Source organism: Macaca nemestrina, chromosome 19, assembly GCF_043159975.1.
Source record: "Macaca nemestrina isolate mMacNem1 chromosome 19, mMacNem.hap1, whole genome shotgun sequence".
Classification (NCBI taxonomy): Eukaryota; Metazoa; Chordata; class Mammalia; order Primates; family Cercopithecidae; genus Macaca; species Macaca nemestrina.
Genome location: NC_092143.1, coordinates 76,158,590 through 76,174,000, shown reverse-complemented (window position 1 = coordinate 76,174,000; position 15,411 = coordinate 76,158,590). Strand labels below are relative to the sequence as shown.

Here is a 15,411-nt window from a genome sequence, read left to right as displayed (position 1 = left end):
AAACTTCTACATGTTAATCTGTTTTAAATTTGCTTTTTCGGAAGACTGGAGCTGTCACTTAAACCACAGGAATATATCCATTATAAATGAAGGCTGGTATTACTTTTCGCCTGAACTGGATGATTTTTAGAAGTATTGCTGATGATACCGGGTTCACGAATGATTTCCCACGTTAAAGGTTATGGAGCATTCAGCCTAGAAGAATAATTGTCGAAACTTGACACTTGTTTGTTGGTAGTCTCCCTGCCTTAGGGCCTGTTGGAAACAATATTTTTGCCACAAGGGATCCCTGTGTTTTAAGACACCTAACATTTGTGGGAGCTTTTTCCTAACCAGCTTGGTGCATTTCTCATCTCTCACCAAAGCTGCGGTCAGAGCTTCTGATGGGTGCTGGACAGCCACCACCTGCCTGCCTTCCCTCACCTGCTGCCTTGCTCTGGCGTTTTCCCTCACCTGGACTGTTGCCATCGCCTCGTCACTGGGTCCCCTGCTCCTACCTTGCACCTGCACTCAGAAGCCAGAATGACCTTTTAAAAGCATCCGTAAGACCCTGTCATTCCTCACCTCAGAATGTTCCACTGCATTTAAAATAAAATCCAGCTCTGTAAACCCATGGGATCTGACCCCTCCTCACATCTGCCTTATCTTGTACCCCTCTTCCTCACACCCCTGCATTCCAGCTACCCTAGCCTTCTTTTCATTCCTTGCCCAAGCCTGGGCAGTCATCTTCTGTGTCATAGGCTTTATCGCCACTGTGTGTATCTGCATAGGGCAGATTCTTCTTGGTATTTCAACACTGGTTAAATGTTTCCTTCTTGGAGAAGCCTTCCCTAACCATCCAGTCTGGAGCAGCCAGCCATTTCCTTTAATTGGGTTATTTAAAAATGTCTGTCTCTAACTGACACTTTTTATTTCTTGTTTTCCTCCAAATAGAATGTCGTCTCCACTAGAGCAGGGACCTTGTTCATCTTTATTTGATGTATCCCTAGGCCTCAGAACAGCTGTTCAGGAAATGTTCGTTAGAGGAAGGTATTAATGAATGAAGCAATGATATAGCCAGTATTTCTAAGTTAATTCATAAGTTTCCAACATAAAGCAAAAAAGCCTTGTCAGTATGTACAGCCCTGTCACTGCTGAATGTACACTTTCCTTTAAAACAGCAAAACAAACTCTCAGATCCTCAGAGTTTGAACCTCTTTTCTGAACCTCGGAAGTTCAGGAATCCTAGTCTGGGAACTTCCTTGCTTTTGACAAAGTGTTCACAGTGCAGAAATCTTAGAACAGAATTTGAATTGGTTCTTCTGCCACTCCCTCAATAGACTTACTTTGCAAGTAGTTTTGCCCCCAGGGGAACCCTGCCTCTCCTATTAATACTGTCACTGAACTCTATTGGAGTTCTCTGCTAACATAGGTCCCCTTCCTGGAGTAGGGGCATCAGCTGCCTCCTTTGCTTATTAAAAGGTATTTGGGTACATGTGGGATCAACCAAAGATTCTTGGTATTTCAGAAGCATAGGCAATTTTATACGCTGGCATTTGGTACCAGTTGGATTTGGAAATATGAACATATAGTGGTAAGGTGGATGCTTCCGTAGTCACCATATCTAGATATATATTCTAAACTATATTTGTTGATTTTTCTGCTCACACATAGAAGATCTAAACATTTTTGAACTTAAAAGCTAAAAGCTTACTGCAGATAAACCAGATTTTCCCAATCTACTAAGTAAGCGTTTTTTTCAACTTTTTCAGGTTATCTGGGTACAGTATTGCTTCAGTGAACTAAATAAAACTTGAATAGACTCCAGTAGTTAATGAAGGCTTCAGCCTGACCCACACCGTGGTGGGGAGAGGTCGGCTGCTCGCTAGAGTGCTGGCGGCTGCCGGCCCGCGGAGCTGTATGCCCTTGGGCCTTGTCAGTAGGTTCAGGTAGTATCTGTCTTCACTTAGCAACATTTCTTGAGATTTCTTGCTGTGAATATAACAGTGTCTGTGGTTCTCAGGAATCCTAGAATTTTGGAATTTTACAACAGAAAGGGAAGCCACATTCTGTTGAGGTCACAGAGCAAACGGCAGAGTTGGGCCCAGAACCCATTTTTCCTGCCCTGTCACAGTACCTCCCTGCACTCTTACTTATCCCCGATTGCCCTTCTATCTTTCCGAAGTAGCCTGTGATGTTTGTGTCTAAAGTTTAAAACTAGTTATTTAACTTAAGATTGAAAGTTAGTGATTTTTTTTTAATCAGACAAGGGTTCTTTCCTGTAAAAATCCTTTCTGTCCCCACAGACTTGGTTAAAGCCCCTCTCTGGGCTGTGTTCGCACACCCTGGGCGTGGCGCTTGGCTGGCTTCTTGAGGTAACCTGTCTGAATGTGCATTCCTTGAAGCAGGGGACTGGGGCCCGTGGCCTTACTGTTGTCTCATTTGGTTTTTGTTTTAAGTTTCCAATGCTGATTTGTAAATGTGCAATGCTGTTATGAAATCTTTGTCTCCATATTGGTGAATGTTGGTAATTCTTTGTAGATTTATAGTGGCCGTTGTGAAAGTAACATTTGAATTATTATGTCTTCACAAAAATTCTGACTTTCTGCCTCTTACCTAATCTTAAAAAGTCAGTCAGCTCCATAGGAGTTGGTGTATTGGCCTTCAAGATTTGAACTTAGCATGGCCAAAAAGCTTGTTTTTCACAAACCGTCAGAATTGTCCCCGCATCTCAACCCTTTATTGTCAACTTTTTGAAGATATTTAATAATGACCAGTCCTGAATTTAACCATTTTGTACTTTGAGGAGTAACTTGGCCCTGCTGCCCCTTCAGGGCCTGTGTGGTCTCTGAGTTTGGCCTAGCTTTGAGCTGAAACAATGGAGAAGCCCAGCTAATGCTTTCTGAGATTCCCATGGCTGCCAGATGAACCGAGCAATGAGATGATGAGATGACGTCTCCTTAGCGAGGGTCAGGCGGCCTTGCGGGACCTGCCAGTGTCTGGCTCACTCTCAGTCCCTTCTCCACCTCTCATCACTCTCACGCACCCCTTCCTTCCTGCCACAGCAGACCATGTAACCTCACGCAAGTAAGTGCATGTGATCCTCCATGCTGTTCTGCTTTTGCTTGATCGGAATCCTCTGCCTAGAACTTCTTCCATTCTTTCTTTTACTCTTTCTCTCTCTTTTTTTTTTTTTTTTTTTTTTTGGAGCGGGGATGGAGTTTCAGTCTTGTCACCCAGGCTGGAGTGCAATGGCATAATCTCGGCTCACTGCAACCTCTGCCTCCCAGGTTCAAGAGATTCTCCTGCCTCAGCCTCCCAAGTAGGTGGGATTACAGGTGCCCACCACATACATGGCTAATTTTGTATTTTTAGCAGAGACGGGGTTTCACCATGTTGGCCAGGCTGGTCTCGAACTTCTGACCTCAGAGGATCCACCCAACTTGGCCTGCTAAAGTGTTGGGATTATAGGCATGAGCCACTGCACCCAGCCTCTTCTACTGTTTCTTTACACACAACTCAGGAGGTGAAATTGCCAAGAGTGAGGTGGATTGGAGTTAGGCATAGAGAGGGAAGTGCTGTCCCAATCCCAGCATGAGCCTCTGGACAGATGGAGGCCACCTGCTGCAATGGGGAGGACAGGAGTCAAGCAGATTGGGGGGTTGGCAGCAGGCAGGGGGTGGTGCAGAGATCAAAGGTTTGGATGGAAAAATGTTCAGTTTAGGTGCTTCTGAGATAGCCAGGTAAAAAAGTGAGAAGAAGATATGTATTTTTGGATCTGAAGCTCAGCGAGAGGTCACAAAATTTGGAATTGTCATCATATTTGAAATGAAGTGGATGAGCTCTCCAAGAAAGAGGATTTGAAGAGTGAGACGGATTCATAAAGAATTGCGACGTTTAGAAATAGAATATGAGAAATGGGATATGCAGAGACAAGCGGAAATAAGGAAGAGTAGCCAGAAAAGATAGAAGGAAACCAAGAGGGTGTCAAACCTGGAGAACTGAAAGATGAGAAGCGATGCCACCTAGGCTTAATTGGCTTGTAGGGAGGTCATGGTCACCTTAGCAAGGTTACTAGAATTATGAGAAATATACTGAAGGGTGAGTGAGTGGGAGGATGTGGTGACAGCAGGAGAAGAAAATTCCTTCCAGAAGCTTGGCACCGCAGAAAAGTAGAGAGGTAGGGCCCTACTAGAGGGAGTAGGAGGGTGGAATGTGAGACCATTTGGTCGTTTGGTTTCTTTTGGGAATTTTCTTTTTGGATGGATGATACTAGGGCATTTTTTTTTTCATGCAATTAGAAAAAATTCAGTAGAAGGGCCAAAGAATATTACTGTCTTCTAGCTTGCTAGCAACTGATGGTTTTTAGCAGACTGGTGGATAGTACTCAGTAGTCACAAATACTTACGCTAAGTAGGACCCACTTCTATAAATTTACATTTGGAATATGAAAGAAAAAAAGGTTGGTGTTAAAAAGTTTGTTCATTTGAGTCCTATATCCTCGTTAGACAGGTAAATGGTATGGAGAGGTTTTCTTTTATGAAGTGCTTTGTTATTCTGTAGGAATCCTGTCTTACACATAAATGACAGCAATTTATATTAAGCATTTTCCTTCACTAAATCTTTAGTTTGTGTCTTTTAATAAAACGCCACTGAATTTTCATGTCAGCAAGAGAGGTAGGTAAATTTGAATACAGAAACTAATTTAGCAGTCATTTAGTTAGGAGATGGAGATTTTAGAGCTGCCACTTCTAAAAGTGGAAAAGATGAGGATTAACTGACTTTTTTTTCTTACTTCTGCGGAATAAAAAATTAGAGCTGAAAAGGATCAAAGCCCAAAATGCATGACAATGGCCGTCTTTTTATAGGTGAATTAGATTGGAGATTGTGAAGATGATTTCATTCACACCTGCACAGGCATCCTTTGAAGCTCATTACTTTTTCTTTTGGTGTTCATTTAATAAATATATTCCTGAGAGAGGCATATTGAAGTATGATTTACGTTTCTTTAAAAAAAATTAAGGACTCCTCTTGCCATCTGCCTAGCATACTTATGAATGTCCTTACCCCAACTTTTATGATTTAGAGTTTCTAGGAATCCAAACCTTTAAAGCCTGAGCAAAACACAATTGTAAGGTAAATTTAGTATAAAGAAAGGACAGTTTCAGTAAAAACTAAGCATAAATACATTTTGTATCACTTTCTATTTGGGATTTCAAGTGATGATATTTGCTTCCAGTAACCCAAATAATTGGCAGATAGTTTGGTGCAAAGTGAACCTATCAGAAGAGACGGGAACTTTGGAAAACAATAGTCTTTAGTTAGTTGGAAAGGGAAGGCTGTGATTTTAAATGGCAAGCACCATCCTAGAAAGCAAGGAATAAGTATAAGAAAAAGAAGAACCAAAGCAGTGTAAATATCTTGAAAATCTAGTTTAAAATAAATGTTTTGGCATTTGGGTTTAAGAGTGAAGGAGCACACTGTAAACTTACTAAAATAATGAGTTGAAGTTAGTCGTATTTTCTTGTCTTGTCTTGTCTTGTATTTATTTTTTTGAGACAGAGTCTCTCTGTGTCACCCAGGCTGGAGCACAGTGGTGCGATCTCGGCTCACTGCAACTTCTGCCTCCTAGGTTCAAGAAATTCTTGGCCGGGCGCGGTGGCTCAAGCCTGTAATCCCAGCACTTTGGGAGGCCGAGACGGGCGGATCACAAGGTCAGGAGATCGAGACCATCCTGGCTAACACGGTGAAACCCCGTCTCTACTAAAAATACAAAAAACTAGCCGGGTGAGGTGGCGGGCGCCTGTAGTCCAAGCTACTCCGGAGGCTGAGGCAGGAGAATGGCGGGAACCCGGGAGGCGGAGCTTGCAGTGAGCTGAGACCCGGCCACTGCACTAAAGCTTGTGCCTCAGTCTCCCAAGTAGCTGGGATTACAGGCAAGCACCACCACGCCTGGTTAATTTTTGTATTTTTAGTAGAGACAGGGTTTCACCATGTTGTTCAGGCTGGTCCTGAACTCCTTACCTCAAGTGATCCGCCCGCCTGGGCCTCCCAAAGTGCTGGGATTACAGGCGTGAGCCACTGCGCCCAGCCAGACATATTGTATTTAGATGTTTATAATAGTTTCCCATTACAAATCAGGTTATTGCTTGCTTACACTGGTATATGGGTAGGGAAGAGGAAACAAGTTTTGAAATAGAATTTGCTGATCTAGGCCATCCATACTGGTTTATTTGTAGGAATAATAAGAGCTTATGTCCTTTGAGAAATGTGGAGTTAGATATTGATTCTAGTGAGATTCCAGCATTAAAAAACTGTTCATTTCAAAGTTTTATTACTTTATCTGTCAGTAGCCTTGACAGTTTTATTTTATTAAAATTGGCCAAAACGGCAATGATTTGCATTTATTATATTATGCCTTTAGTGCTGGAAAATTAATATACCTAGGAAATACGTGACAAGGGCATAGTAGATTATTTTGAGATATGAGCTGCTGTGATTTGTGTGATATACAGCAGGTAAGGTATTATATGGTATAGTCATAGATGATAATGGTACATTATTTTGTTCTTTAGATAGTTGGTAGGTGGTTGTTGGACTCTATCCATTTTACATTTTTATTTAGCGTGTGTACTGCTGGCTCTCTGCTTTGGAGATGGTCCTGGATTTAAGACAAAAGCAGATGCAAAATGGTTTCCCGACTAGGATGATAACACTAAAATCATGGGATATTCATTTTCTCAGGAAATAGAATGAGCAATTTCCTGAGCAAATGAATGCAAGCTAAAGTTGTTGATTTCTGTCTCACGTCACAGTCCAGAGTAGGTGGGTCGTGGTCCAGGAGGTCATCCAGAGACCCATGCTGGAGCGGGTGGCTCTGTCATTCCCCTGAATGTGACATGTCCAGGATTGGGTTTAAGACCTGCATATCCAGCCAGTGGGAAAGGGAAATCTAGGGCAAGTGGCTTTGTCTTTCTGAAGATGACCTAAACATTGAGTGCATTTTTTTTTTTTTTCTGTTGTCTCCTTGGTCCAGTCTTAATCCACAGCCACAGCTCATTGTAGTCTCAAGCTGGGTGAAGGGCACCTGCTAAATCTGAAAGCTTAGTTACCAAAAGAAGATGGAGAACATGGATTCCAGAGAGCATATTTCCAGCACAGACTAGGAGCTCCTTGAGATGGGGGGTAGTGGTTACAACAGATGGCATCTCTTTTCTAAACCACAAGCAGTGCTTGGCTTATATTTGGTACTCAGTAAGTGTTTGGTGCGTTGAATTGACTATTAAAGCTAATTCTTTCCCTTCCAAAAGATGGAATTTGATCAAAGGCTCCAAATTCTGCAGCGCCCCACGACCTTTCCTCCTCCTCCACTGTTTTCTCTATATATTTAGGCCATTTTCCGGGATAAGCATACAAAAGAGAATATAATATTTACTTTTAAGATTTGCTTGAAAATCTAAAATGTATTATAACAGGAAAAAAGAAAGTCTGTTCATTTTATTTGCATCACTACCTTTCTCTGTATTTGGACTTGATATTTACATATGCTTCGGGCAACTAAGCACATGCCAAATTGATACATCTCTTTTATTCAACAGAACGAATATCTGGTGATTGTGAAAGTAATCCTAAATAGAAAACACAGATATAGCGTTTAGTTTATAACCTAGATTGGTATTTGTGATGTTCCCTTTTTCTTCAAATTATTAAATATATTTATATATATATAGTGAAGCTAGGAACTAAGAAGTTACTAGTTTTATTTTTGCACAATTCTATATTATACCAATTATATAATTTGCTTAAAGCACTACACTAGTCCTTTGCTTATATTTTTACTATAAAATTAGAATTAGGAAAGGAAATTATATGACAATAATGAAATATTTGTACTTGAGATACTTATTCCATATACCTAAGATAAGAAATTGCTTAAAATGACATGGTATCTATTTGGCATAATAGCAGCTCTCTTGCTACTTAGAGCAAAAATCTGCTTTTAAAACATAGTGGCATATCTTATTAGTAGGAGAAAAATGTAATAGCAAGAAATAAGTTATTTAGGTATTATCATGTTCAGTGTCCTCATTTGGCACGTGTGGAAACCGAGGCACGAAATCCTGAAACATCTTGACTTGCAATCTTTGGGAAGATGTTCATATTTTAGAAGGTCTTTTTAAAGGATGTATCAGCAGATTATTATATATTAAGATCTGTTGTTTGAGTTCCTTATGAGATATGAGATAAACTTACCCTTCAACACTCAAGGGAAATAGGGGGAAGCCAGGAAGAAGATGAGAATTAACTTGGGAGGGAGGGAGAGGTGATCCTGCCTGTGCCCCTCCAGCTATGGCCAGTGGAACAGATCCTGAGTCCCTGAAGAAGCTGCTGTTGTAGCTCGGTTGCTAACTCAAAGAGGGATAACTGGATTAGGAGAAAGCACATGGGAAAGGCATTTGTTCCTTGAAGTGTCTGTAGATTCGGGGGGTTGGGAGGGCCCCTGTGTAGAGATAGGGAGGGGGAGGGAAATGAGAAAGAATGTGTGCTTCCATTATTAAATCATTCAAGCGATTGAAATATATATGCAGGTGATACAGCAAATTTTTTAAATTGAATATAAGATACTTCATTATTATGACATTTCTTTAATGTCATTTCACATTAAATGTTGTGGCAAAAATCTAATAGGAATAAAGCCTGTGATCATTACAAATCAACTTTTCCTCCTAGATAAATGTTAGTTTTGAGCCCCTGGTGGGCACCCATCTCAGTGGTGAAGTTGACAAGTCATCTGTCGGGTGTGTGGAATAGGATAGGGTTTGGTAGCATCTCCCTCTCTCTTTGTGGTTCTCTTGAGCTGTTCACAGTGAGCATCCTAGTTTTCTTGCAGAGGGAAGGTAGCTGCACGGAGTGACCTGATCTTCCCTTTTTTTTCTGCTTGCAGAACAATCAACCATGACGACCGAATCTGGATCAGACTCGGAATCCAAGCCGGACCAGGAGGCCGAGCCCCAGGAGGCGGCGGGGGCGCAAGGGCGCGCGGGGGCGCCCGTGCCGGAGCCGCCCAGCGAGGAGCAGCAGCAGGCCCTGGAGCAGTTCGCCTCTGCTGCAGCGCACAGCACCCCGGTGCGGAGGGAGGTGAGCCCAGGCCAGAAAACTAATGACTCCGTGTTTGCTGAGCTGCTCCAGGATCATCTTTAACCTTGGTCTCTCAGCCCTAGAGGCAGCTATGAGGGGTCATCCCTTGTTCCCATTCTAGCCCCAGGCAGATGAAAATGTATGCTATTTTAAGGCTTTCAGTGAATGACATTCCACAACCTTGCCTGGTAACTCCTTCTTTTAATTAAAACACTGAAACTCACTGAAGTCCAGGCTGGAGATTAGGGGTCCTATCTGGATTTAGAGGAAAGATAGACACCAAACTGACAGCTTTAATTATGCTTGTGGTTGTTTTCTCTTTCAAGCCTAAGGCCTAGAGTGAGTTTGCATTTCCCCAGGCATCGCCCTGAGCCTAATGTTGCAGATCTGCTTTTATTATTATTATCATCATCATCATCATTATTATACTTTAAGCTCTGGGATACATGTGCAGAACGTGCAGGTTTGTTACATAGGTATACACGTGCCATGGTGGTTTGCTGCACCCATTAACCCATCACCTACATTAAGTATTTCTCCTAATGCTATCCCTCCCCTAGTCCCCCAGCCCCTGACAGGCCCAAGTGTGTGACGTTCCTCTCCCTATGTCCGTGTGTTCTCATTGTTCGACTCCCACTTATGAGTGAGAACATGTGGTGTTTGGTTTTCTGTTCCTGTGTTAGTTTGCTGAGAATGATGGTTTCCATCCATGTCCCTGCAAAGGACATGAACTCATCCTTTTTTATAGCTGCATAGTATTCCATGGTTTTTTAGCAGATCTTCAGGTAGGTCTTTCCCTCCCTATACACATCTATATTTTCAACTCTTTTCCCTGTACATGTTTGAATAGTCAGGAATAATGCATTTCTTTTAAAAGCTTTAAAGGATGGTTTACCTGCAGGCCTTGAATAAGTCCATATATAAATGTCTTTTGTCTTAAAACTTCAAACCTGGAATCAAAATGTTTTAGAATGCCAATTTGTATGTAGTAAAGCAATCTGGTGTCCCCACAAGTGATTGGCCTCTTATATGTCAGAAGTGTTTCACACTAGAAATCCTAAGATGTTGAGAGAAGAGATATAATCAGCGTATTAGTGAAAATCTTTGGAAGTCACAACATTAAACTATATATTTGCAACCTGATTATTTTATTTCTTTACCTAGAGTATTTGCAGATTTGCCTTTTTTTTTTTTTTTTTTCAATTTTATGCTTACTAAAAATTTGAGGCCGGGCACAGTGGCTCACGCCTGTAATCCCAGGACTTTTGGGAGGCCGAGGAGGGCGGATCACCTGAGATCAGGAGTTTGGGACAGCCTGACCAACATGGTGAAACCCTGTCTCTACTAAAAATACAAAAGTTAGCTGAGTGGTGGTGCACGTCTGTAATCCCAGCTATTTGGGAGGCTGAGGCACGAGAATCACTTGAACCCGGGAGATAGAGGTTTCAGTGAGCTGACATTACACCACTGCACTCCAGACTGGGCGACAGAGCAAGACTCCGTCTCAAAAAAAAAAATTTTTTTTGCCGTAAAATATACATATAAAACTTACCATCTTTTTTAAGTGTACAGTTTAGTGATAATAAGTACATTTATATATTTATATAAAATATGCATTTTATATTATATATATTTATATTTTTTTAAAATTCCTTTCATCACTCCTCCTCCCTACCCTTCTCCCTATCCTTCCCAGCCTCAGATAGTCACCGCTACTCCCCATCTTCATGAGATCCCGTTTTAGTCCCCACATATGAGTGAGAAGATGCAGTATTTGTCTTTTGGTGCTTGGCTTGTTTCACTTAACATAACAGCCTCTAGTTCCATCCGTGTGGGTGCAGATGACAAGATTTCATTCCTTTTTTCTGGCTGAATAATATTCCATTGTGTATATATACCACTTTCTAAAAAATTCATTCTCCTGTTGATGGGCATTTAGGTTGATTTCATATTTTGGCTGCTGTGCATGGTGCTGCAGTAAACACTGGAGTGCAGATGGCTTTTCTATATATCAATTTCCTTTCTTTCGGACGTATATCCAGTAATGGAATTGCTGGATCATATGATAGTTCTATTTTTAGTTTTTGAGGAACCTCCATTCTGTTTTTCACAGTGGCTGTACTAATTTACATTTATGAGGATTGTCCTTTCTCCACATCCTTGCCAGCATCTATTACTGCCTGTCTCTTTGACATATGCTGTTTTAACTGGGGTGAGATGATACCTCAGTTGTGGTCTTGATTTGTGATTAATTTGTGATTAGTTAGTGACAGTGAGCATTTTTTTCATATACCTATTGGCCATTTGTATGTCATCTTTTGAGAAATATCTGTGCAGATCTTTTGTCCATTTTTATTTTCTCTAACTATTGAGTTGTTCGAGTTCCTTAGATATTGCGGTTAATAATACCTTGTCAGGTAGACACTTTGCAATTTTTTTCTCCTATCCTGTAGGCTCTTTGTTAATTTTTTCCTTTGCTGTGCAGAAGTTTTTTTGGCTGGATGTAATCCCATTTGTCTATTTTGGTTTTGATTGATGCTTTTGAGGTCTTATACACAAAAAAACTTTGCTCAGACCAATCTCCTGGAGCATTTCCCCAGTGTTTTCTTCTGGTGGTTTCATAGTTACATGTCTTACATTTTTAAGTCTTTAATCCATTTTGATTTGATTTCTGTGGATGGTGAGAAATACGGGTCTAATTTCATTGGTCTCATATAGTTATCCAGTTTTCCATACACCCTTTACTGAAAAGACTGTTCCCCATTGAATGTTCTTGGCACCTTTGTCAAAGATGAGTTGGCTGTATATGTGGATTTATATCTGGATCCTCTATTCTGTTCCATTGTTTATGTGTCTACTTTTATGCCAGTACCATGCTGTTTTGATTATTATAGCTTTGTAGTAAATTTTGAAGTCAGGTAGTGTGATGCCTCCAGCTTTGTTCTTTTTAGTCAGGATGAGTTTGGCTATTCGGGGTCTTTTGTAGTTCCATGTAAATTTGAGGACATTTTTTCTAATTCTGTGAAGAGTGTCATAGGTATTTTGTTAGGGATTCCATTGAATTTGTAAATTGCTTTGGGTAGTATTGCCATTTTAACAGTATTAAGTCTTCTAATCCATGAGCATGGAATATCCTTCCATTTTTTGTATTGTCTTCAATTTTTTTCATCAGAGTTTTATAGTTTTCCTTACATCAATCTTTCACTTCTTTGGTTAGATTGCTTCCTAGGTATTTTATGTTTTGTAGCTGTTGTAAATAGGATTGCTTCTTGATTTCTTTTTCAGATAGTTCACCATTGGCAAGTTTAAACACTGCTGATTTTTGTATGTTGATAAATTCTGCAATTTCACTGAATTCATCTATCAGTTCTCACAGTTTTTTGGTGCAGTCTAGGTTTTCCTAGGTGTAAGATTATGTCATCTGTGAACAAGGCTAAGTTGACTTCTTCCTTTTCAATTTAGATGCTCTTTCTTTCTTTTACCCAATTGCCCCAGCCAGGACTTCCAGTATTATGTTGTATAATACTGAAAGTGGGCATCCTTTACTTGTTCTGGTCCTTAGAGGAAAGGCCTTCAGTTTTTCACAATTCAGCACAATGCTAATGTGAGTTTTTCATATATGGCATGTATTATTTCGGGGTATGTTCCTTCTATACTGATTTTGATGAGGATTTTTAATCATAAAGGCATGTTGAATATCAGATGCTTTTTGGAGTCTGTTGAAATAATCATGGTTTTTGTTCTTGATTTGGTTCATGTGATATATCATGTTGATTGATTTGCGTATGTTGAACCATCTGCATCCCTAGGATGAATCACATTTAATCATGGTGAACGATCTTTTCAGTCCCCTTTTTAATGTGTTGTTGAATTCGGTTTGCTGGTATTTCACTGAGGATTTTTGCATCAATGTTCATCAGTGATATTGGCGTGTAGTTTTTGTTTCTGTTGTCACTTTGTCTGCTTTTGGTATCAGAGTAATATTGGCCTTGTAGCATGAGTTTGGAAGTATTCCCTCCTCTTCAATTTTTTTTTTTTAAAGACTTTGAGTAGGATCAGTATTAGTTTTCTTTACATGTTTGACAGAATTCAAGTGAAGCCTTCAGGTCCTGGACTTTTTTTGGTAGAAGACTTTTTATTATAGCTTTGATCTCATTACTCATGACTATTTTGTTGAGGTTTTCTATTTCTTCATATTTTGTTCTTGGTGGGTTGTATGTGTCTAGAAATTTATCCATTTCTTCTGGGTTTTCCAATCTGTTGCCATATAGTTGTTCATAATAGTCGCTAATGAGTCTTCATATTTCTTAGGTCCCAGTTGCTATGTCTCCTTTTTCATGTCTGATTCTATTTATTTGGATCTTCTCTCTTTTTCTTAGTCTAGCTAAAGGTTTGTCGATTTTGTTTATCTGTTCAAAAAGCCACCTCATTGTTTTGTTGATCTTCTGTATTTTTTTTGGTCTCAGTTTCATTTATTTCTGCTCTGATGATCATCGTTTCTTTTTCTTCTGATTTTGGGTTTGGTTCATTCCTGCTTTTCTAGTTCCTTGAGGTGCATCATTGAGTTAGTTATTTGAAGGCTTTTTACTTTTTTGATGTAGACATTTATTGCTCTCCACTTCCCTCTTAGTACTGTTTTTGTTACATCACACAGATTTTTTGTCTTGTATTTACATTTTCACTTGTGTTTCAAGAATTTTTTAATTTACTTCTTAGTTTCTTCACTGACTTATTGGTCATTCAGGGCATGTTGTTTAATTTCCATGTGTTTGTGTATTTTCTGAGGTTCCTCTTACTGATTTCTAGTTTTACTCCATTGTGGTCAGGAAAGATACTTGATATGATTTTTTTTTCTGGCTTTTTTTTTTTTTTTAGTTTGTTTGGACTTGTTTTATAGCCTAAGACATGGTCTGTTCTGGACAATGTTCCGTATTCTGATGAAAAGAATGTATTCTGCAGCAGTTGGGTGAAATGTTGTGTAAATGTTGGTTAGGCCTGTTAGATGTAGTGCATAGTTTAACTCCACTGTTTCTTTGTTGATTTTCTGTCTGGATGTTCTGTCCACTACTGAGAGTGGAGTATTGAAGCCCCCTGCCATTATTGTACTGCAGTCTGTTTCTCCCTTTAGATTTGTGAATGTTTTATATACTTGGGAACTCTGGTGTTAGGTGCATAGACATTTACAATTGTTGTATCCTCTTGCTGAATTGTCCCCTTTATCATTATGTTAGTGACCTGCTTTTTCTCATTTTAGTCTTAGATTTGTAGTCTCTCTAGTGTAAGTATAGCTACATCTGCTCTTTTTTTGGCTTCTAGTTGTATAGAATGTTTTTTCCACCTTTTTACTTTCAGCCTTGTGGGTGAAGTGAATTTCTTGAAGGTAACATAGTTGGTTCTTGTTTTTATATCCATTTACTTACTTTAGGCCTTTTAATTGGAGAATTGAGGCCATTTACATTCAGTGTTATTGATAAGGACTTATTACGGCTGTTTTGCTGCCTGTTTCTGGTTGAGACTCCTCTTGTTCTTTTTTACATGATTTTCCTTTGTGGTTAAGTGATTTTCTCTGGTAGTGTGTTTTAATATGTTGCTTTTTATTTTTAGTGGATCTATTATAGGTTTTTGTGTTGTGGTTACCATGAGGCTTACCAAAAACATATTATAGACATAGCAAGTTATTTTAAACAGATGACAGCTTATCTTAGATCACAAATTTAAAAACAGAAACAAAGGCCAAAAAAACCCGCACATACACACATGCACGCGCGCACACACCCACCCACCAACACACACACACCAGTTCTACACTTTAACTCCATCCCCATTACATTTTGACTTAGTTGTCCTAATTTGCATATTTTAATATTACATATCTCTTCACAGATTGCTGTAGATATTACTGTTTTTGATAGGTTGTCTTTTGGGCTTCATACTAGAGTTATGATTGTGGTAGTAGTAGTACTACATTGCACACTGCAGGTACAGTAATTACAGTAAGAGTATTCTGGGTTTATCTATGTACTTGATTTTACCACTGAGTTTGAGACACTGAAAGGTTGTTTTTTATTTTTTGCGCATCAGTGGTTTTTTATTTCAGATTGAAGAATTCTCTTTAGCATTTCTTTTAAGATGGGTCTGCTGGTGGTGAATTCTCTCTACTTTTGTTCTTTTGGGAAAGATTTGATCTCTCCTTTGTATTTGAATGATAATTTTGCTGGATTCTATATTCTTAGATGGCAGTTTTTTTCTTTGAGCAGTTTAAAGAGGTCGTTCAACTCTTTCCTGGCCTGTGTG

At 39.7% G+C, this 15,411-nt stretch overlaps 1 protein-coding gene across 32 annotated transcripts in view; it reads left to right on the top strand.

Moving 5' to 3' along the window:
• The window catches only part of LOC105478842 (erythrocyte membrane protein band 4.1 like 3), a 159,855-nt gene that overhangs the window by 47,038 nt on the left and 97,406 nt on the right, over positions 1-15,411 (top strand). For all 32 annotated transcript variants that reach the window (XR_011617073.1, XM_011736516.2, XM_011736519.3 and 29 more), the window contains one exon: positions 8,924-9,117. Coding sequence is in view for 31 of the 32 variants with exons in the window: in XM_011736516.2 (XP_011734818.1) it covers positions 8,935-9,117 (183 nt within the window). In the remaining variant the exon portion in view is untranslated. The remainder of the gene's footprint in view (positions 1-8,923; positions 9,118-15,411) is intronic.